This window comes from Coloeus monedula (genome assembly GCF_965178545.1).
Source record: "Coloeus monedula genome assembly, chromosome: 7".
Classification (NCBI taxonomy): Eukaryota; Metazoa; Chordata; class Aves; order Passeriformes; family Corvidae; genus Coloeus; species Coloeus monedula.
Genome location: NC_138787.1, coordinates 19,475,740 through 19,496,403, shown reverse-complemented (window position 1 = coordinate 19,496,403; position 20,664 = coordinate 19,475,740). Strand labels below are relative to the sequence as shown.

The 20,664-nt window shown below is 44.1% G+C and overlaps 1 protein-coding gene across 3 annotated transcripts in view; it reads left to right on the top strand.

Moving 5' to 3' along the window:
• The first annotated feature begins 9,223 nt into the window (after window positions 1-9,223).
• Window positions 9,224-20,664, top strand: part of LOC309575016 (mitogen-activated protein kinase kinase kinase 20-like) — a 66,329-nt gene continuing 54,888 nt past the window's right edge. The window contains exons 1-2 of one of the 3 annotated variants that reach the window (XM_082285142.1): window positions 9,224-9,461; window positions 16,130-16,319. In XM_082285142.1, the coding sequence (XP_082141268.1) occupies window positions 16,161-16,319 (159 nt within the window). In that variant the 5' untranslated portion in view covers window positions 9,224-9,461; window positions 16,130-16,160. Of the gene's footprint in view, window positions 9,462-10,255; window positions 10,380-15,816; window positions 15,908-16,129; window positions 16,320-20,664 lie in introns of those variants that run through there. The other 2 variants (XM_082285143.1, XM_082285144.1) reach the window with 2 other exon arrangements.

Here is a 20,664-nt window from a genome sequence, read left to right as displayed (position 1 = left end):
CTGTAGAATCTGTCCTGGGCTTCCCTTGCTCCCTGTGTTGACTTTACAACAGGAAGGCAGCTGTCAATATATTGCTCTTGCTGTAGGAAGTCTGAGCGACTGTTGCAATAGAGTGGTGAATGAATAGGAACTCAAGAAACACTGAAATGTCAAAACATCCATCCTGACTTCCCCCTGTGCTCACAGCTACAAGTCACAACTTGAAGGGGGTGTCACTGAAGACACCCCCTTACTGCTGACTCTCAGGCCAGTCTGCAGGCCTGGCTTCAGGGAGTTGGGCAATCCTCAGCACCGCTCTGCTCATGGTCTATCCTGCTTTAGTTGCAGCACTTGGCCTGGTTGTGGCTTATGCCAGCTATCCCTGCAGGAGAGTGTCCAGCCATTACTTGTGGGGGATCATGCAGCAGGGCATTTCCAGGGGAAACTACAGAGCTGTCTGTCCTGTCTCCGTCCCACCCCCACAGTCCTCCAGTGGGACCCAAGGTGCTCTGTACTGCCATCACACCCACTTGCACAAACAGCATAAGCCCTGCAGCACAGCCCCCTCCTCCTTGCAACACTGCAGGCTGAAAAAATATGTCTGTTCTAAATTATGATTATGCCTGATGGTCACAGGCCATACAGTGCTGATATGGCTGGTCCACGCTGCTTGGCCTCAGGGCCCAGGGCTCCTTACCCTGTTTTATTTACTGGCAGAGTTATAACTGTAGTACGAGTTTTCAGATGAGAGATGACCAGGAGGCCGTGTCCATAATAAATATCCACTGCAGGGGACCACTACGCCAGCATGGTGATGCCTTGAGCATTTTGGAAATTGTTCTGCATTACAGGGTTCCACCACTGACATTTTTTTGCTCAGGCAGCAACAGAGAGCACAAACACCTCTGTTAAGGGCTGCAGAGTCTAAAGGGTCACAGGGTACAGCTCTCCCGACCCTGGCACATTTCACTATTGTTGACTTGTTAGGGTTTGTCCTTTTTCTCAGTGACCAGGCCCAGTGCTGACTGGTTAAATCCAGGGAGGCTTGAATCCTGCACACCAGGAGGCTACAACTGTTTGGTAAAGGCAGGATCCAAAATATTTTCCATGGACATCTTGTTCAAACCCAGTGGCCACAAAGATATGATAGTGCAAGATAAAAGAGTTCTAATGTATTTGCAGGACTCTGCAGATGTAGGGATTGGGTTCTTTCTTCCTAGGTAAAACACTGTGAGGGCACACAGTCTCTTCAGACCAGGTACAAAGAGAGACAGAAAAAAAAATCCTTCTTTTCAAAGACGCTGGCAAAACAACCTTTTAAGTACAAGAAGTTTAAATATAATTTAGAAATCTTACAAAATAAGTCAGAGAGAAGAAGAGTTAACCTTCAGCGGTACAAAAAAAGATAATGAATTTTGCTTGGAGAAAAAAAAAATTTAACAAAATTATAAATCTAAATTGTTAACACAGCTTCTTAGTAAGGTCAACTGCATAATATAGAGCACCTTAGCCTCTTCCAGCGATTTTTAAACACCACGCAGCTTAAATAGACTACTTCTGAATTCAGCAGTATTTCTTCTGGGAGCTCTTGAATGCAAATCAAGAGGTAATAGTAGAAGGAAATTAAAAGATGTGCTATTCTCATTCCATTTTTTGTACTGATAATAAGGAAAGCAGCATAGAGTGATATGGCAAAGTGAACCTCTAACTTGAATAGCTTTTCTTTCACTGTTAATCTGAAATGCATTACACTCTGCCTTTTCAAATAATCATAACGTTCTTTACTGTAGCCTGCATTAAAGTTTAGCAGGCATAAGCAGCAGCTGTCACCAGAGGTCAAGGTATTAGCAATCAAAGAAAATAATGACCAGATTAAAAAGTTATCATTGAAATTGCAAAACCAGAAACTTCTTTAGGAGCTGATCTTTGGAGCCCTGTGTCCAGGGCTGTAGCTGTGCCCATGGAACCCCTGGCACCCTCAGATGTCTCCCATGGCGTTGTGGTGGGGCTGGGCAGCCCTGGGCTGGGGTGTGGCCTCAGTGGCTGGAGGGGACCATCACCTTTCTGCCTCTCTTGTAAAGGTGCAGCACTGCCCCAAACCAATTCCCACAGGACAGGGAACTCCTACGTCGCTGGTCTCAAGCTTCTCGCTGTGGTCAGTTTGTTAGAGGAGCACGCAGGGTACGTTACCGCACTCTTCTACCTCACGCTGTCCAACAGCATGGACAGACTGGCTCCAACCCCGTCTGCCCTGTGCACTGCTTTAGCAATTACAGCCCTCAGACATCTAACTGAGGCAGCAACTTGCAAATCCACAAAGGAGCATAATCCAACCACGGTCTTGGCGGTTTATGACTCCAGTGATGGGGGGACTGCTGTAGAAGGGGAGATTCTTAAAAGGGAAAAGAGAGTGTGTACAGCTACAGAATCTATCACTTACATCTAACTGCTGAAGGGTATTTCACAAAGGGTTGTGTTTTAATAGGCCTGGCACTCAAAGGTAATTTCTGAATTCAAAATAAACTCAGAAACTGACATGATAATGCATAAAGAATGAATAATTACTGACGCAAATTGGAATATTTTTCTTGGAAACTCCATGTAATAAAAACGTGACACATGGGGGTACTGGTAAGAGCTTGACCTTTATTTCCTGGCCCTAATCCATTTGGGTCAGAGTGACAAAAAGCAAACCCTTTCTCACATGGTAGGGGTCAGCCAGTCATGTTTAATTTTTTTCCTCTTTTTGCTTTCAAATGCAAATACAGCACATTACCAATGAAAATAATGATTGTAAATGAATACCTCAATTAAAGGAAATTTACATAAAGATATGTAGGATAGAGGTGACAGTAGATATTCCAACATCCTAACAGACAATAATCCATTTCTTAATCAACTTCTGTCAATAATCATAAGCTTTCTGCTCTCCATGGTTTCCTCATTATAACACCACCTCATGTGTTTTTAAATAGTTCTTTCTTCAGATGCTGTCCGAGCCAGCAAGTGAACCTGCTATCTGTATTTGCCGACTCTTTGTGTTTTTTCACAGGTGTACATTATTTCTGCACAGGAGTACTGTCGGCAGCATTGTGGATGTTCTCAGATAACAGAGAGACAGTTTTGCCTTGGGTTTTCTTTAGATGTCCTCATTCTCTGTAGGACTGACCCTTGAGGGCTGCAGTACTGGCAGGTTGCTGTCTAGTGTCTGTTTGAAATCCAGCATTTCCTTCCATTTGTAATTCCTGCCCTAGTGTTTCTCCTGTTCCTCTTGTCTGGCATGTAACTCCTTTGTGGTGCTCCTGATCAGCTAGCACTGTTGCCAGAAACTAGTAAGAGGTTTGCAGGGATTTTTGTTTCCTTCCTGTCATAACTAGACACTGTTAATATTGTGCTTGTGTTTTGGGGGAGTCGATCACCTCTTTTTGGAATCCCAGGAAAAGGGACTGAGATGATATAGCTAAACAAATTTATCTAGAGTAATAGCTTTTCTGAGGCAGTCTAACATTATGGACAATTTCTGGTCTTATTTAATCTCTACATACAAAGGGAAAAAATATGTGATCTCCAATAGACAGATTTGTTTCTAATTAATGTACACCGGATTAAAGAAGTAGCAAAAAATGTAAGCTACTCATAATACAGTACATCATTAAAAGGATTAATATTTTCTTTGTAATTCAAACCAATTCCCTGCCAATGGTGGCCAAAATTTTCATTATTCCAGTACCTGCATTTACTTTAGAAGAAAGGTAAATGTATTAAATAGTTTGGTAATAATTGGTTTTAATAAAGAAAATATATTATGCTTTAAATCATTTGTTGAAAGTTCTGTGTTGTTATCTTCCCTTGGTGGTCCTCAGAGGTGGTGGAATTGTGCCTGCCTCTCCCCAAACTCTCTGTGACCGAGCAATCTATTGGAAAAAAATTTAGAGAGCAATGAAGGGACTATTGCTTCAGTGGAGCTCAGAGTAATGTGGATTAGAAAACACAAATGGGCACAGCTACAATAAATTCAGCACAGCTCTAAAACAAAGAAAACAGTGTTAAGCTGTATTACATTTTAGAGAAAAAATCTGCCAAAATTAGAACAACAAATTAAGTCCATTGGACCACAAAATTTAATATAAGAAGGAGTATGAGCTATATATATACAATTAAAAGTATGTAATGAAATGGTAGCTGAACAGAGTACTAGTGAGTGGATTACAGCTGAGTATAATGATCAGCTAAAAACTGTGGTGCCAGAAAAAGATAAGAAAACCATTCTTGTAAAACGATCAATAATTGGATTTCTTGTTAATATTTTGCCACCTCATGGCTATCTCATTGTTAATTATACTGACATTTTTGTAGAAGTTACATGTGCTTTTACAATGCACACATGCCTGATCAAAAGACAGTGTACAAGCTGCAACCTGCCAGTTCTGAAAACCATTGTGCACAAAGCAGGTATTTGATCCACACCCATTGCACACAAGCATATTCTGTCACATGTCTGTATTTAATCATTCTGGTCTGTATTAAATAATTTTGCACTTAATAATTTTATAAGTAATTAATATTTAATAATATATTTATAATTTCATGTTAAGTATAACATATAGGCACTTTCACAAAATCCTTATTTAAAATTTAAAAAAAAAAAGAGAAGAAAACAACAACAAAGATGGGTCTCATCGATGGGCAATGGTTGGTACAAGCTCTTCTTTCATTCCTCATGAAAGTCAAGAAGCCAATTCCCACAGGACACCAAAGACTGGGCTGCTGAAGCAAACAGGAATCACAGTCTCAGCTGTGCGATCATGGGGACTGCGTGTAGCATCAGGCTGGTGGTTTTGGGTGCACACTCACCCCCTCATGTACAGCAGGAATGGCAAGATTGCCTCTGAGCCAATTCCAAAGACAATTCCTTAGATTTTCCACTTGCCGTCACCCAGAAAGAGATAAGGCAGCTTATTTTGGCTAGCAGTACCACACAAGTTGTCTTTTAGTCATGAAACCAATCCTGCTAGTTATGCTTTGGGGTGTAACTGCAGAGGTGTGTGATCACAGCATGTGTAGACATACCTGCACATATTTCAGTCTGGAAAGCAAGCAAAAATAACATAGGGAGGGCTTTCAGGTGAGCCATTTGTCCACCTCTTCCAGATCACAAACCTGATGGAACAAATGGCATAAACCTAGTGCCACCGTGTTGTTACAGCTAACATTGCTCAAACTAGCTAGATTAACACTAGCATACACTAGTGCTACATCTTCTACAGCAGTGTGTACAACCTTCCCAGTATATCCCAGGCATTACTTCCACCATGTTTTCTGGCCAATTTTTAAGCTAGAAATGGGAGCAGGCCGTAGCAACCAAAGAAGCAGCCGTGCTTCAAAGAAACCTCCGTATTAAGCCTGAGATGAACTCTGGGCCAGTCTTGAAGGAGAATTGAAAAATACGGAGCAGGTGTCCACCTACAAATTATCTGTGTCTAGAGTTTCACATACAGTTTAAGCTGGCATAAACCACCACTACTGCTAAAAAAGCACTTCCAGGCTCCATCCCCTCTCAGCTGCTTTTATCAGCCCTTGCTCCTTTCCTGCCTTTGTGCTGGCACGAGTCTTTGTGCAATTGCCTGATGACATGCATTCTGCTCTGAGTGAAAACTGATTCATTTTCTCTGCAGCAGCTTCTCCCGCACGGCCCAGTTCCCTGTGTAGCCGTGCAAACACCATGCTGCCAGAAGGTGAGGTGGGCAGTGCAGCAGCAGGAACAGGGCTCAACAGGCAGGGCAGGGCTGTGCCTTACGCTTTTGGCAGGCAGGATGATTTAAACCATCTGGACGTATGGATGACACTGTATTTTCCATGTTGAAACATGGTGAGATGTCATTACACAACCTGTGATGAGATGTAAAGAGACAATTCATATGAATCCTTTCAACTCTAAAATCGAGTTAAAAGTTGCTAAAGCTGCCTTTATCCTTTGCCAATTGTTGTGGCTTTACAATAACTTTCATTAGCTTTTAAATAGCTAACAAAAAAAAAAAAAAAGCTTTTCTGCCTGTCCCATATCAATTGAAGAAGCCTGAGATTAGGATTAAGCTCTCCATATGTAACTTTTGAGTTTCTCTGAGTTTGCTACCTCAGGAAGTAGGGAAAACATACCACCATGTGTTGACTCAGTGTTCTATATGGTAGTATGACCATTTAAGAAACTGCCGTTATGCTGCTTTCTGATCTTTTCTAGCTATTTTTGATTTAATTTTCATGACAACAGAAAAACAGCTTGAAAATATCCAGTCTCACTAACCAGAGGGCAGGAAGAGTACAAGCCCCAAAATGCGCGCATAAAACCTTGTTGTAATAGTTTCAGCTTCACAACAGTGTAGCACTGGGGTTGGACAGTCCTTGGGCAGACTCCTTTGCTTTCTCTCGCTTGTCCTCTACTAGAGCAGGTGCAATTACGTGATTTAAACAAGTGGCACATTAACACATTGCCTGGTGCAGACTCTGCACTCCTACTCTTGAAGTAGGAAATATTAACCACCCCCTCATTTCTCATGTGCTACTGGAATCGTTTATTTAGGCCCTGCAACCAGGGCTTAAAGTCACATATGGTAAATCCCAGCTCTGCAGAGAAACAGCCATGGAAAAAATGCCCAGACAAAGCACACTAGGCAAGAGACCTCTGAATACATGTGCTAAAGGAAAATGCCTGTGAAACAGGTGATTTAACATTCAAACAGATTTTTAAATCATTTGACTAATTGGCAACTGCCTCTGACAGGAAGGATAAACACTTTAGTTACAGCATTTAAGAGACTAAGTATGTGGCACCTCTCCTCCTCCAGAGCACAGAGCATAGTTTCATGTGACTTGTATTTGATATTTGTGTGTTCCTTTAAAATGTGGCACTTTTGACTTGCGATGTCTCCAGGCTCACCAGCGTATCAGTTCATAAGAAAGCACAAGCGCTCTCAGGTCAGACAAAGAAGGGCCTGGAACTGCAGTACCCAGGGGAAGCCAAAGCATGCTGACTGCCTTCACTGCTTGTCCTGGCAATACTGAACCTGTCATGTGGGCAAAAGGGGGTCACCAGTGCCTGCTTTTTGACTTTCTTACTGTCTTCACATACTTTCTGCACTGAGTGCTTAAGATCTTGCTGAACTTTACTCCTATTATTACAGTTCAGTGAAATGTTATCTTTTGAGCACAGAAATGTATACTTCTGCTCCACTGTTTTAACTGGTTTTTATTTTCCCTCATGCCAAACTAATACAACCTGGGGGAAAGCCTTCGATATCCATTAAATAATTACATTTGATTAATCAGTAAAGTGTTCTTCCATGATTCACCTTGATACCATACACCTTTGAGATGTACAATTAATGTATATGATTCAGTGGGATGCTGCATACCTCTTTGTGAATCATTGTGCTACACAACTGGTTTTATATGGCAGATCACATGCATGTATCAACAGTCAAATATGAGAGATATAGAGGAGCTGCAGTTCTCCAAAGAATATAAAATCACAGTGTACAGGGAGCAGTAGGTGACCTGGGGAGTGCAGAGTAAAGCAGCGCTAGGCATTGAATCTTGCATGATAACTTGTATTGTACAGAAAATGTGCTGTCACAGCCATATGATGTGCTTACCTCAATAGAAAAATTGTTTGCCTCCCGAGTCTTTTGAGTCACTTCCTTTAAGTGTGACACCAGTAAGCTGTCTTATTGAAACATTAGTAAGCTGATTCTGTTTGCAAAAAAGTTTTCCGCAACAGCAGAGTACCTCAATACCATTAAAATGTTTGGATAAGAAGCAGTCTGTGTGGCTTCAGTGGGTTGAGGTGGGTTGTCTCTCTGTTTCATTTCTGACCTGGGCAGCCAGGGAATATGTACGAAGGGTGGCAGGGGTTACAATTGCCAGTCAAGTCCTCCTCTTCTTCCATATTCCTGAAAGGGGGACTGCCTGTAGGGGCAAACCTGCTCCCTTCCTACTCCTTGGCACCTCCAAACCCTCACCCACAGAAGCTTGGCAATCCCAGATGACACCCAGGACTTAAACATGCCGCATCTTGGGAAAATACCATCCCAGCCCTCATGGCACAAGAACAACAAAGCAGGATTTTTTTGTTACCTTCATCTGGTCATTTTGGTAAAATATTTAGCCATACTGCCTGTCACTGAAGCAGGAACCCTGGAAGGAAAAAGCTTGTGCTTCCAAAGCTGTGGCCATGGCAGCACAGCCCCATGCCTAGACTCCCTCCACCTGCAGTGGCTGGGCTGCTCTTGTCCAGTGGAAACACCTGAGAGAACAGGCCCTGCTCAGTCCAGAGGCTCTTCCCAAGTTTGGCACAGCTGACCAACAAGCAATCAGCCACTCAGCCAGAGGCCGTCCTCCCTGGTCAGTCCAAGCCAGGAGGGCCAAGTGTTGTCCTGGGGGGCATCAGGCACAGCATCGCCAGCCAGGCTCTGCATTGGTGCGGCCTCACCTCGAGTACCATGTGCAGTTTTGGGCACCACAGTTATGAGAAAGATATAAAGCTCCTAGAGAGTGTCCAAAGGAGGCCAACAAAGATGGTGAAGGGCCTTGAGCGGAAGCCATATGAGGAGCAGCTGAGGGCACTTGGTCTGTTCAGCCTCGAGGAGATCGAGGGGAGACTTCACTGCAGTTACAACTTCCTCATGTGGGGAAGCAGAGGGTCAGGCACTGATCTCATCTCTGTGGTGACCAGTGACAGGACCCGATGGAATAGCCTGAAGTTGTGTCAGGGAAGGTGTAGGTTGGATATTATTAAGAGGTTCTTCACGCAGTGTGGGGTTGGGGACTGGAACAGGCTCTCCAGGGAAGTGGTCACAGCACCAAGCGTGACAGAGTCCAACGAGCGTTCGGACACCACTCTCAGGTACATGGTGTGATTCTTGTGGATGTCCTGTACAAGGCCAGGGGTTGGACTTCATGGTTTTTGTGGGTCCCTTCCAACTTAGCATAGTCTGTGATTCTGCGATTCTGTGATTCTGAGAAGCTGATGCTCCATCCCGCTCGCCTCACGCCAGCCCCAGCACAGCGCTCAAGGTGTGGGTGCAGGGTGCGCAGCCCGTGAGGGGCTACGCGCCCCGTACCCCGACGCCCGTGTCCCAGGGTGGGGGGAGCCACTCTCGCCTCCGCCCGCCGCACCCGCAGCCCGAGGGGCCGCTCCGCGCCGGCACCGCCCGCCCTGCCCCGGCGCCGCGCCCCCTACAGGTAGGGCACCGCGCCGCCCGCACCCCCGAGCCGGCGGCGGCCGCGCCTTTCCGCGGGGCCCGGCGCGGGGCGCGGGGTGGCGCCGCTGCGAGGCGGTGCGGGGGCGGCGGCGGCTTCGGCTCCCGGCACCAACCGGAAGCGCGGGGGACGGAGCGGGAGACGCGGTCGCGCCGGTTGTAGCCTCCCTCGGCGGCTCCGGGATCGGCGCCGCTCGGGTCCCGCCAGCCCGGAGTCCCTCGGGAAAGGTGAGGACGGCGAGGCGCCCCCGTGGAGGCAGCGGTGGGGGCGGCGGCGCGGTGGGTGCGCGTTTCGCTGGGCGGAGGGAGGCGGCGGGCAGCCGGCGGGGCCGGGCCGGGCCGGGCCGTGGGTGCGCTCTCCGCGTTTGACGTTCCCCGTGCTGAAGCAACTTCAGAAGCCCCGTGAAGGGAGGCGGCCGGCCGGGCACACGGCCTGACCTTGCGTCGCCTTGGTGCCGCCGCGCCGGTCAAACGCCCCCGTGGTCAGCGGCGCCCACGCGTGGCCGCGCAGTGGGACGGGGGTCGGGAGAGGAGCCGTGCCCCGCCGGGAGGGCAGGGCAGGGCAGAGCGGGGTCCGCCGAGCGACACCCGGGCGGGACGGCCCGGCGCGGGAAAGGTGCTGCCGCTGGCTGCCGCCCGTGAGGGCGGGCAGCGGGACCTGGGCAGCCGGACATGTGCAGCTGGCGGCCGGCTGGGGGCTGCTGCCCTCGGCCACCCCTGCGCTCCTTAGACTGTGTATCAAATGCAGCGCACCTGCTGCATTTTGCTGTTGTTTTGGGCATGAAATAGGTCGGGTTGGGGTTTGAAGTGTGACTTTCATTCCCTCCGGCTTTTTCGTTTTGTTTTTTTTTAAGTAAGCTGCTGTTCTTTGTTTTTGCTGTGTTTGCTTAAGTTAGCTCGTTTCCAGCAGTATGATCTTTTATTAAGCACGCGTGTGTGAGCCATCTATTACCCCTGTATCCAGCATGCTCTGCTGGGAGTTTCAGCGACAGAGCCATCGGGAAAGCCATGGATCATTACTTTTTCTAAGTTCCAGAAACAGAAATAATTTGAAAGCACTGGATTAACTGGGTCACTGCCTGAAAACATCATAGCTTTCCGCAGGAGGCATGCGGTTAGATGTTTTCAGGACTTTGTCCTGAAATTGTAAGTCCTCAGAAGCCTACTTATTTTATTTATCCATAATGTGCTTTGGATACCGGTGGCATTGTGTGAATAATGGTAGCCCTGGAGAGCCTGGCTCACTGTGAGGGGAAGACAGAAACACGGACAAAACTGAGGCCCAGGTCCTGCAGTCTGGCCTGTGCCAGGACAGAGCTGTGCTATGGGCCTGAGTGCCGGCTTAGCTGCCTTGTCGTTCATGCATGCTATTGTGTGTGTGTGTACCTCCTGGCAGGCATCACTTACAAGGTATAATGTCAGTGAAGTGAGCAATTTAGGGGTCTTCTGAGATAGTATGTTTTCTATTTAAAGTGAAGCCTTTAAAGCGTTCAGTCTCCGCCACTGACACAGCTTGGCTTAAAAATTATTCTTTTCCGGCAGTACTCAGACTGTTGAGGCAGAGTTGAGCCCTTTTCCTGTAGCGATGGTTATGTAAATTAAAATAAAGTTAGAAATGTCATTAATGAAAGTTATGCAGAATTCTTAGGTTCTGACAAAGGACAGGCTCAAATGTTGTTGCTTCTGTAACTAAGGTAGGCAGAGCCATGCCTCCAGTCTCACCATCTGCAGGACTGCTTCTCAGTCTGATTAAGAAAGTTTAGGAGTTGTAGGGGTTATTTGCTTTATTTTAACTCATTGGGAGATTAGAAGATTAGGATATATTTAATTTGGATTTGTGCTTGGAGTTTGTTTGCATCTTATCCAGTTTGTTTGCATCTTATCCATGAGCAGTTCACGATGTGATTAAGGGGTTTTTTATTTATAAAAACTTCTTTCTGCAGTATCTTTTGTAGCTCAGTGTCACTGCAACTCCTTTTCTGTTTTCTGTTTGGACAAGACAGTGGTTAACCATGTTTTAGTGTTTGAGGGTGGGTTTTTTATTGGACATTTTAATTTGTTTTTCTAATATATATATTTTTTAGCGCTGTATAAATATGCTGCTGAAAAAATCCAGGTTGGTATGCTCAAGGACTGTAGGCCGTGTTGGACACAAAGGATGATTTGGGTCTAAAAATGGATGGTCAAAGATCCTGAAAGCAAATGGGCTGTTTTGCCAAATAAGGAAACTTGGCACATTCAGCTGTGTATTTTAAGATAGCACAAGTGTGGTGTGCTACTACTTTATTGGCAATATGTTGGCAGTGTGCCTTCCTGAAAGAAGCACTGAATCCTACTTTGTGGAACCACGCAGTAAAGTGAGGGGCAGGGAGTTGCATGGTTGTTCCCCATAATAAATTACAAAGGGTGTTCCTGAAGTAATTGAATACTTGAGCAGCGTCAGGTGCACGTGCAAGATGAGAGATGCAATTTTTGGTTTCACAGCCACGCACTAAACAAATTATGAGTTGCAGTTACTGTGCAGTTTTTAAATTCTTTACTCCCTCCTGTCTCTAAGTCCCTCAAGTGGAAGCTCTCCATGCTCTGGGAGCAGTAGCTGAATGGCAAATAGAAGGGACTTCTGTTTTGTACGTGGAATAAAGCAGAGTATTGGGCATGGAAGCACTTTGCCTAGGTTGCAGCCTGTTTGCAGGGAGCTGTGAGGTATAAGTGAATGTGTCAGGTTCTTCCAGTGTCGCTGTGCTAAGATGCAGGGCAGCCTGCAGCAGGGTTGGTCTGCAGCCTGTGTGCCTGGGGGTTCCCTCACCTTGGGGGGTCGAGGGGGAGCAGCAAACATGGGACCTTAGCAGGGTCAGGACCCTCACGTGGGTTAATCCCCTAAAGTGCTGTAATCACAAAAAGCCAGTGATGGCAGATGGTTTCCTACACCTACATCATTAGTGTACTGAACTGAGCTTGTGATGACATAATGTGGTGACTTTGCCTGCTACAAAGTGACTCTGCATAGTAGAATCCTGACATGTTAAATACTGATGTTAAATAATAACTTCAAATGTTAAACACTGCCAAATGCAACTCAGATCTGTTACTTTTTGGTATGAAATGAACAGCTGCTAACAACATGCTCAAATATAAGTTACTATGAGGAAAAAAAGAGCCAGGAGAAGATGTAGATGTTGCTGCAAGATTACAAGCTCATGTTAACTATTAGAAATAAAACAGAAAAAGGAGCAAATTCATTTTCCCCCAGGGAGATCCCATAGGAATAACTGAAATAACCAGCAATTTAATTATTTCCTGAAATACCTGTCATTCACTGTTTCTAAATTGTCATGTTTTCATTTAATCAAGAACAAGCAACAAAGTCAGTCAGTGCAGTGTTTCCCTGCTACACAGTGATGGTACTTACACACCTGAAACCGTGTGAGTGGGCAAGGAGGGTGTAGGTGCCAAACCTTCTTTAGCTGTCTGCAGAGGAGTTGCCATAATGCCCCAGGCCTGGAGGCCCTGTTGCAGGGGGCTGCTCTCCTGACTGTAGAAGTGTAAGATGCAAAAAAGGGCTGCACATTGTTGGAATGCTGTGCTTGTTTCAGCTGCAAGTGGAAGACTATGGAGTTTAATGAAATATCTGATCTATTTTTTTTTTCTCTTAACCAGTGGTATAAACTCAGGTTGTTAAATATCTTTAAGACAGGATGACAAGTTAATAACTGTGTGTGGATTTGTCACTTGCAATTGTTAATCTAAACAGTTGTTTTCTCAAACATAACACAGAGATTGATCTGAGGATTAATTGAGGATTAACTGCCTTGAATCCAAAACATGGAGTAATGTTTAAACAGGTCTGTTGTTTCATCTCGGAGAAAACTAATGTAGGTTTTTAATTACAGATCTCTCAATAAAAAATGTCTCTTGTAAACCTCCTCTACTTTCTCTGGAAAAAAGCATCTGGAAGGATCTGATGCAAACCAATGAATCATTCTTTAAATAACATTAACTTATTGTGTGCTGGTGCCCTATAGCATCTCTGCAACTACCTGAAAGGAGGTTGTGGTCGGGCAGGGATCAGCCTCTTCTCCCTGACAGCCAGCGACAGGACAAGAGGACATGGTCTTAAGCTTGGGAAGTTTAGGCTGGACATTAGGAAGAATTTATTCACAGAAAGGGTGATTAGACATTGGAATGGGCTGCCCAGGAGGTGTTTAAGGAAAGACTGGATGTGGCACTCAGTGCCATGGTCTAGTTGACATGGTAGTGTTCAGTCACAGGTTGGACTCAGTATCTCAAAGGTCTTGCCACCTGATTCATTGTGTGATCCTGTGATCTGCAGCTGTTGATTATGTAGGTAAATTTGAAACTGGGAGGGTGTTTAAAGAATGAATGGTAGCTTCTGCAAATGCTTGTGTGCCAGACACTGCATTGTGAGTGCATGAAAATTTAGGTAAAATTTGAAGCAGTAAGGAGGACCCATCAGAAAAGTACTCATTTGTATTTGTCAAGTGTCTGGTGTGCATGTTACTCTATGCTAGTGTAATTTTCAGAAATCAAATAATTTACTAATTTGAACAGTTGATTTGGTGGTTCTGGGTGAACAGTAATGTTCAATAATTTGACAGCTCTTCAGAACTACTGAATTCAGATAGTGAAGGCCAGAAATATTTCTTTCCTGGGATGTGTTTTTCTTTTCACTTGGTTTCTTCTGTGCAATGATCTGTTATCAGCTATTCCTGCTTTCCTGTTAAATTTATGGTCTAGTCGGTGCATATGCTTTTGCCTGTGAGTAACATCACTCTTCCAACTAATTCTATTATCGGTGAGGAAATTGTTCACTTAAGTGTGATTACCCATGTGCGTAAATATGTGAAGGGCTTCGGCCTTGAATTGTGAGGTCTTTGGGTTGGGAAGGCAGCCTGTTTTATTTGTCTGTAAAGTGTCACATATGCTTGAGACACCATGTACACAGCATGAACTTGGAGTAACTGCTGGAGTAAATAAGGCAAATGAACTTTTGTTTCTGAAGATCTGCTAATTAAGCAGCACTGGCAAAGAGCAAAACATTAAACCATTCAATACTCTCTTGGTTTGTAGGATTGACCAATTTCCTTTCCTTTGAGCTTTTTCTAAAGAAAATGTGTGCAGGCCATGCAAAGGATGACTCTGGGATGGCAGGAAATTAACGACAGCAACAAGGTTAAAACAAGAACAGAAGGTCAGCAGGACAGTTCAGGCACTTGTCTTAGGGAAGGGGCTGCAGAGCACTAGAAGGGACTTTATTTCGCATTCCACTAGTAACCCCTGCTCTGACTTGCAGCTCTGGGGAGAGAGCATTCATGTTCCCGAGAGCTCTGCAGGCTGGCTGTCAATGAAAGGCTTTGAAGTCTGCTCCTTCCTAAAGAGCCTCCTGTAAACATAGTAAAGTTGTCGTGCTCTGGTCAGCATTTGTCTTTATGGGTGGTCAAGAGAAATAAAATGAAGCAGGTAGTTTCAGAGAAGGCTGTATGTTATGTATAGAAAAGTGTTGATATCTTCACCTCTCATTTGGAGAATAGCTGCAACCAAATATTCCTGCCAGAAATATGCCAGAAATTCCTGGTCAAATGATATCTCAAAGTTTTGATCAGATTAGCTTCACAATCAGGAGACCCAGGGGGCAAATAATGCCTTTGTTACAGAAGGGACTAGCATAAAGGGATTCTGGCAGTCAGCAGTACAAGGAGTTGCACAGGTGTGTTTTCCAGCTCTGGGCAACACATAATGTGTGTTTCATCTCAAAAAGACCTGTGGAATGGAGGTTCCCAGAAGGCATTGTATGTTTTGGTAGTGTAATTTACCAGTGAAATTGGATGTGTAGTTTTCACCATCAGCCCAAAATCTCTGGTTCCTTTTTGGCTTGTTTTATTAAAACCCATCTATCATTTTATGCTGATAAATTTACTCATTAATTGCAAGTATAGTAACTTTTGCTGGTAATTAAAACTACTTTGTCTAGGCTGGTACATCTGAACTGAACCCGTGGCAGACTTGCAGATGGCTCTGGAGGATGCTGTGTCTTGCAGTCCCATTAAAGACCTTAGCTTTCTGATCTTACATCATTAAAAAAAGAAACCTAAAATTAGTCATTGTTCATGCATTTAGGTGATAATGTTTCTTGAAATTCGCTACAGCCATAAGCTTTATCACCATGAAATCTCAGGGAAGGACATTCTGTTCCCCTGTCAGCAGACTTGGGATCGTCTCTTGAAACTGCCAACACCAGTCTTGGCACAGGCTGCAGAATTTCACATATTGTAACCCAGATGAATTACCCTGTACTTGTGCTTTGTTACAACGTGCAAACAGAACTGAGTCACTCAGGAAGGGAGATTTACCATGGCCAGGTTTTTCCACATCCTTGCACGAAGTGCTCCAGCCTCGCCCGGAGCACTGTTAGGGCGCGTGGTGTGTGCCAAGGTGCCACTGCTTGCCGGCCACCGCTGCTGCCCGGGCGGGTGGCGTGTGCCTCGTGTGGGCCATGGCAGTGTGAGGGCGGCGTGCCTGGCGTGCCTGAGCGGGCAGGCAGCCCGGAGCCGAGAGCACGCTTCCTCCCTGTCCACAGGGACAGAGCGACGTGCCTGCCTTTTGCAGAGCTGCTTCCAGGGTGTTCGGGAAACGTCAGGATTGCTCTGAGGAGTACTGTTAGTTGTTTCTGTCCAACAGCTCCTCCTCATAGCTTGTGCAAATTATCCAAACTTTTGCACAGCCTGTTGGAATGCAAGTTCCCAGGCACTTTTCCTCTTGTGGCCTGTGGATTTTACTGTAGTGTGCTTTTAATTCTGATTTTTGGGTGGCTGAGCATGGGTAAGAAAGTCCATAAATCCTTGGAGCATGTGCATTAATAAAAGCTTTTCTCTTTACAGGTTTTGCTGTGGTATATTTTGTCATTATGAGATGTCGTCTACCAGTGCTTCATTTGTGCAAATTAAATTTGATGACTTGCAGTTTTTTGAGAACTGCGGTGGAGGGAGTTTTGGGAGTGTCTACCGAGCCCGATGGATTTCTCAGGACAAGGAAGTGGCAGTAAAGAAGCTGCTCAAAATAGAAAAAGAGGTAAAAGTTTACTTTTCATTCACTTTGTCTGCTGTGGTAACAAGAACAAAACTTCTTTTCTAGTGTTTTCCATCCTCTAGGTAATGCAGGCAAACTACCTTGGGATTTTTGTTGGTTTAATTACAAAACTCCATAAGTGGTGATGTTACAGTAAAGACATAATGAGTGGTCCAAGCCGAGGGGGGCCGATTTAAAGCATTATTGTTTTACTGTTCACTGTTCTCTCCCACTTTTCTTGTTTTGCAACTCTCCTCTGCCTGGCCCTGAGGAGGAAGAGAGCTGGCTGCACCTGTGGAGCTACTAATTTCCCTTTGATACCACCAGCATGTTGCTAGATAGGAAGTTCACTGTCATTACTTGGTACCATTTTCTCCTCTTGATGTCTGCTCTGTGGTTCACATCTGTATGTTCACTAGAGGCTTAGAGTTGTCTCTTCCCTGCCTGCTGAAGATTTTGATCTAGGGCTCCACTAGCTCCTAGTTAGTCACAGCCACATAGTCATAGCTTGGTCTTGCAATGGGGTAGTTTTAACCCTAACTGTTCTACCAGTCACCTTCCTTTGGGGCATCTTGTGACCTGGAAAGGCAGACAGGTCCTTGGCAATCCTGAGGGAAAAGGCAGAATTAGCTTAGTGCACCTTTACCAGCTAAGGTTGGTTTGTTGTTCGTTTTTTTTTTTTAGAGCTTTTTAAATTTCCTAAAAGTCCTTTAGACCCCTCAGCTTTGTACAGTTTCAGCAGAGACATGGTGTATGTGGTCCTCACAGCGCTCCAGTCTGCCTGCTGGTCAGCACCACAGATGGAGCAGTGAACACGCACCAGTGTAGTGATGGACAGCACAGTCACTGGACTGCTGTTCCATCAGAACTATATCTAACTTGTATACAATATCTCAGACTATTTTAGGAGGACGGTTACAAGCTGGAGGACAGAGGAGCAGCGCTAGGCACAGTAGACTTAGTAAATAAGCAGACACCAAAGTTCAGCTACTGCTGCAGCAGCCGAGCTGCCATGATTGTGTCATGCTTAGTGATGTGATAAGCATGTTTTATCATGATTAAGCATGTTGCTGTCTAAAATAATGTAAAAGGATCTCAAGGTTTTTCTAGGACAGTGGAAGATTTATACATTCTGTCCAATGTCAGTTTGTGCTGTTCTCTTTATTTCTACTATTTGTTAGTATCAAGATACATGAGAAGTAAAATTTGTGCTATGCAGTATTAGTAGTGCTCTCCTTAAAAATCATCTGGCTGGCAGATCTCAGTCAGGGTCAGTGAAATACCTTTATTGAACATGTGTGTTTCTGAAGGAGTTACACCTGTATCTGTGCTAGACCTGTTGATATGTACTTAAAGCATTTTTTGAAAGTAAATTTTAAAACAATATTAATACATCTTGTGATGACATAAAACTTAATGGAATGGGAAGGGATGGAGAAATGACAATCCTTTGTATTACTTGACACGGTTGGGCCATTCAACAGAAATCCATTTTTTTAAGACAGCACAACACAAAGTTCAGTTTGGAGTATTAAGGTACACAGGTTGTACAGTAGGAAAAGGAAACCATATGCCAGAAAGTTCATTATAAGTGAAGGGTTTATTTAGGGATTAATGAAGGCTTGCAACTCAGTAAGAGCTCATATAATGGTGCTGCTAGGCAAATTAGGTTAATTGTTTTGCATATGCAAATCAGGATCAAATAATTTGTAAGAACCAGGCATGCTTTGTCTTGGTAAGTAGCACTGGGAAAATTGTTGTTAGGCATATATGGTTTTGCTGTGTTTAAAAGAGAGTAAATGAATTGGAAGGGGAGCCCAAGGGAATCTGCAAAACACAGAATGGAAAGTTAGTGAGGGTGGGGGTGTCAGGAGGGGGTGATGAATAGCATCGGTCAGGATGAGTTGACAGAAGTGGAGCAAGTGCCTTCCATCACAAATTTGTTTATTTTTCTTCAGACTAGTTATGATTTGCAGCTTGAACTAAACAAGACAGGTTATGGGAGCAGCTTGGTATGGGCACTTTCTCTTGAAAGTTTTCTGGGAAGGCAGCAGAGAGGCAAGAGGTGATGCCTTAAATAAGTCTAACAAGCTTTGGCAGAACTTCTCTGTCAACACCCTTAAAAAATTAAAAAGTAAGAGCTTATATAGAAAAATTGCATTTTCATATGGAAAAAACAATGGGCTGGTTTAATCTCTTGCAAAAAGTTATTGCAAGAAGTAGTGCTTGGAATCTGTAGCCATAAAAATTAGAATGGAAAAAAAAGCACAGATTATCAAGAGTGAGGATGAGTAACACTTGGCACACACTACAAATGGAAGGAGTGAACATGAAGGATTCTTTTCATCTCTTGGTCTTCTTACTGAGATATCTTTTTAGACAATTGTTTTTGTCAAGTTGTTGAGCTCAACACAGGAGCATCTTGCTGAAGTAGAGTGGCCTGTGCTGTACCAGAGGCCAAACTTGGTGGCCAAAAGGTCTTCTGACCCTAATGGCTGTCACATGTTTACACATGTAGCATCTTCATCTGTAGTGGTGACAATAATGAATGTCTGTGTCTGAACTGCGCTGAAAGTCATGGTGAGTTAATGATTCTTCTGATATCAATACAAAAATAACTTGCTGTAACTCTTGTGTATCTGTGTTTAGTAGATACTTGGATGCATTTAGTCCAGAAAACAAATTATTCTGTGCATTTGGACAATGCTGTCAGGCACTCTTGGGGATGCTCCTGTGCAGGCCTGAGAGCTGGATTCAGTCATCTTTGTGGGTCCCTTCCAGCTCGGTATATTCTGTGATTCTACTCTTTCTAGTTTATTTGGAAGGAAGTGTCCTTTTATCTCCATGGCTGCTTGTCTTGTATTTCTGTTAACTGCTGCCAATAATCCATAACAACTGATTAGAGGGAAAACAGGAGAGTTGTGAAAAACTTGCTCAGAGGCATTTCATGCTAGCAAAGTGCAAGGGCACAAGCCAAATCAATAGAGCTGTGGTATCATTCTGCAAATATGTTGTATTTGTGTGTCATTTTATTAAACAAGCAAATCACAACCATCAAAGATCTTGAAGGTTTTGTATTAGCCAGGGGGCTAACAAGTTCTAACATGTGAAACAAAGCAATTTTTGGTCCAGCATAGCATACTAGAATATGTGCTTAGAAAAACTTGCAAATACTTGGAAGAGTGTTACTCAGACAGATTGCTTTGAAAGTCTTTGAAAACTGAGAAATACCTCTGCAAGGCATTAACTTTTTAGAGCAGACAGTACAACACAGCTTTATGGGAAGAGATGTGTGTTTATGTGAAAAAATACACATAAATAGGTCTGCTAGGAAAAATATATATATGCTGCAATGCCTTGATTAGAGTATCAGATGTGAAACTGGGCAAGACTTGTGCTGATTAAGTAAAACATAGGAATGTGGCCCAACTGATTAAATAGCAAAACAAAAACAAGCGAACAGCAGCAAAAGCAAAGCAAAACAAGAAGCAAAACAAAAATTAGGTTGCCATTTTACTATCTAGTACAAGCACTATGGTGGTTTTAGATTTAAAGTAGGAAACAGGAGTTCCTAGTGAATTGTTTTATGGAAAATCAAACTGTCAGCATGATGTTTATGATGCATGTGGCAGAGTCGGAATGCCTCCTGTAGCAGGATCTGTCCTTGTTCCCTAAGTGATAATTGTGTCCACTCATTGAAGAAAATCGCACAACTACTACTCTGGAAGTTATTTAGTATTTTTTGAGAGATTTATATGAATTATTGGATAAACCCGTAATTTGGCTCCCACTGAAATGAATGGGAGAGACTGGGGCCAGGGGCCTTATTCTGAAAATTGCTAGCAGTTCTTTTGACTCCATTATCTTGAGCAGATAACTGCTGGAGTGAAGTGTTACAAATGTTGTTTTATGCCTTGCCATGTTAGCTTTTCACTGAAGAGCACTCACCTCCTTTGATTGCCCATCTCTGAAGTTCACCTGTTATTTGTCATTGCTTTTGAGGGCTGTGCTTTTGGTGGCAGTTTGTTGGCAACTGGAATGTGGAGCGTGGTTTTTCACCAGGAGGTTTATTACTGATGGAATTTCACCTGAAATTTGAATTTGATTTTAATATCACAGGTCTTTGAAAGTACTCCATGGTCCATAAGCTGTCTCCATGCTATTGATGGGCAGCAGTATTGCTTCAGCCATTACAACCAGCGTACTTGGGCACAAGATCACTTGATTTCGTTCAGTACATATGTTCCCAGACTCCTTCAAAATGCTGGCAGCGGTCTGTGCAAAGTGCAGGAAAGGTGGAAAAAACCCCCAGTAAAACGTAATTGTGATCTTATTGGAAATACTTAAA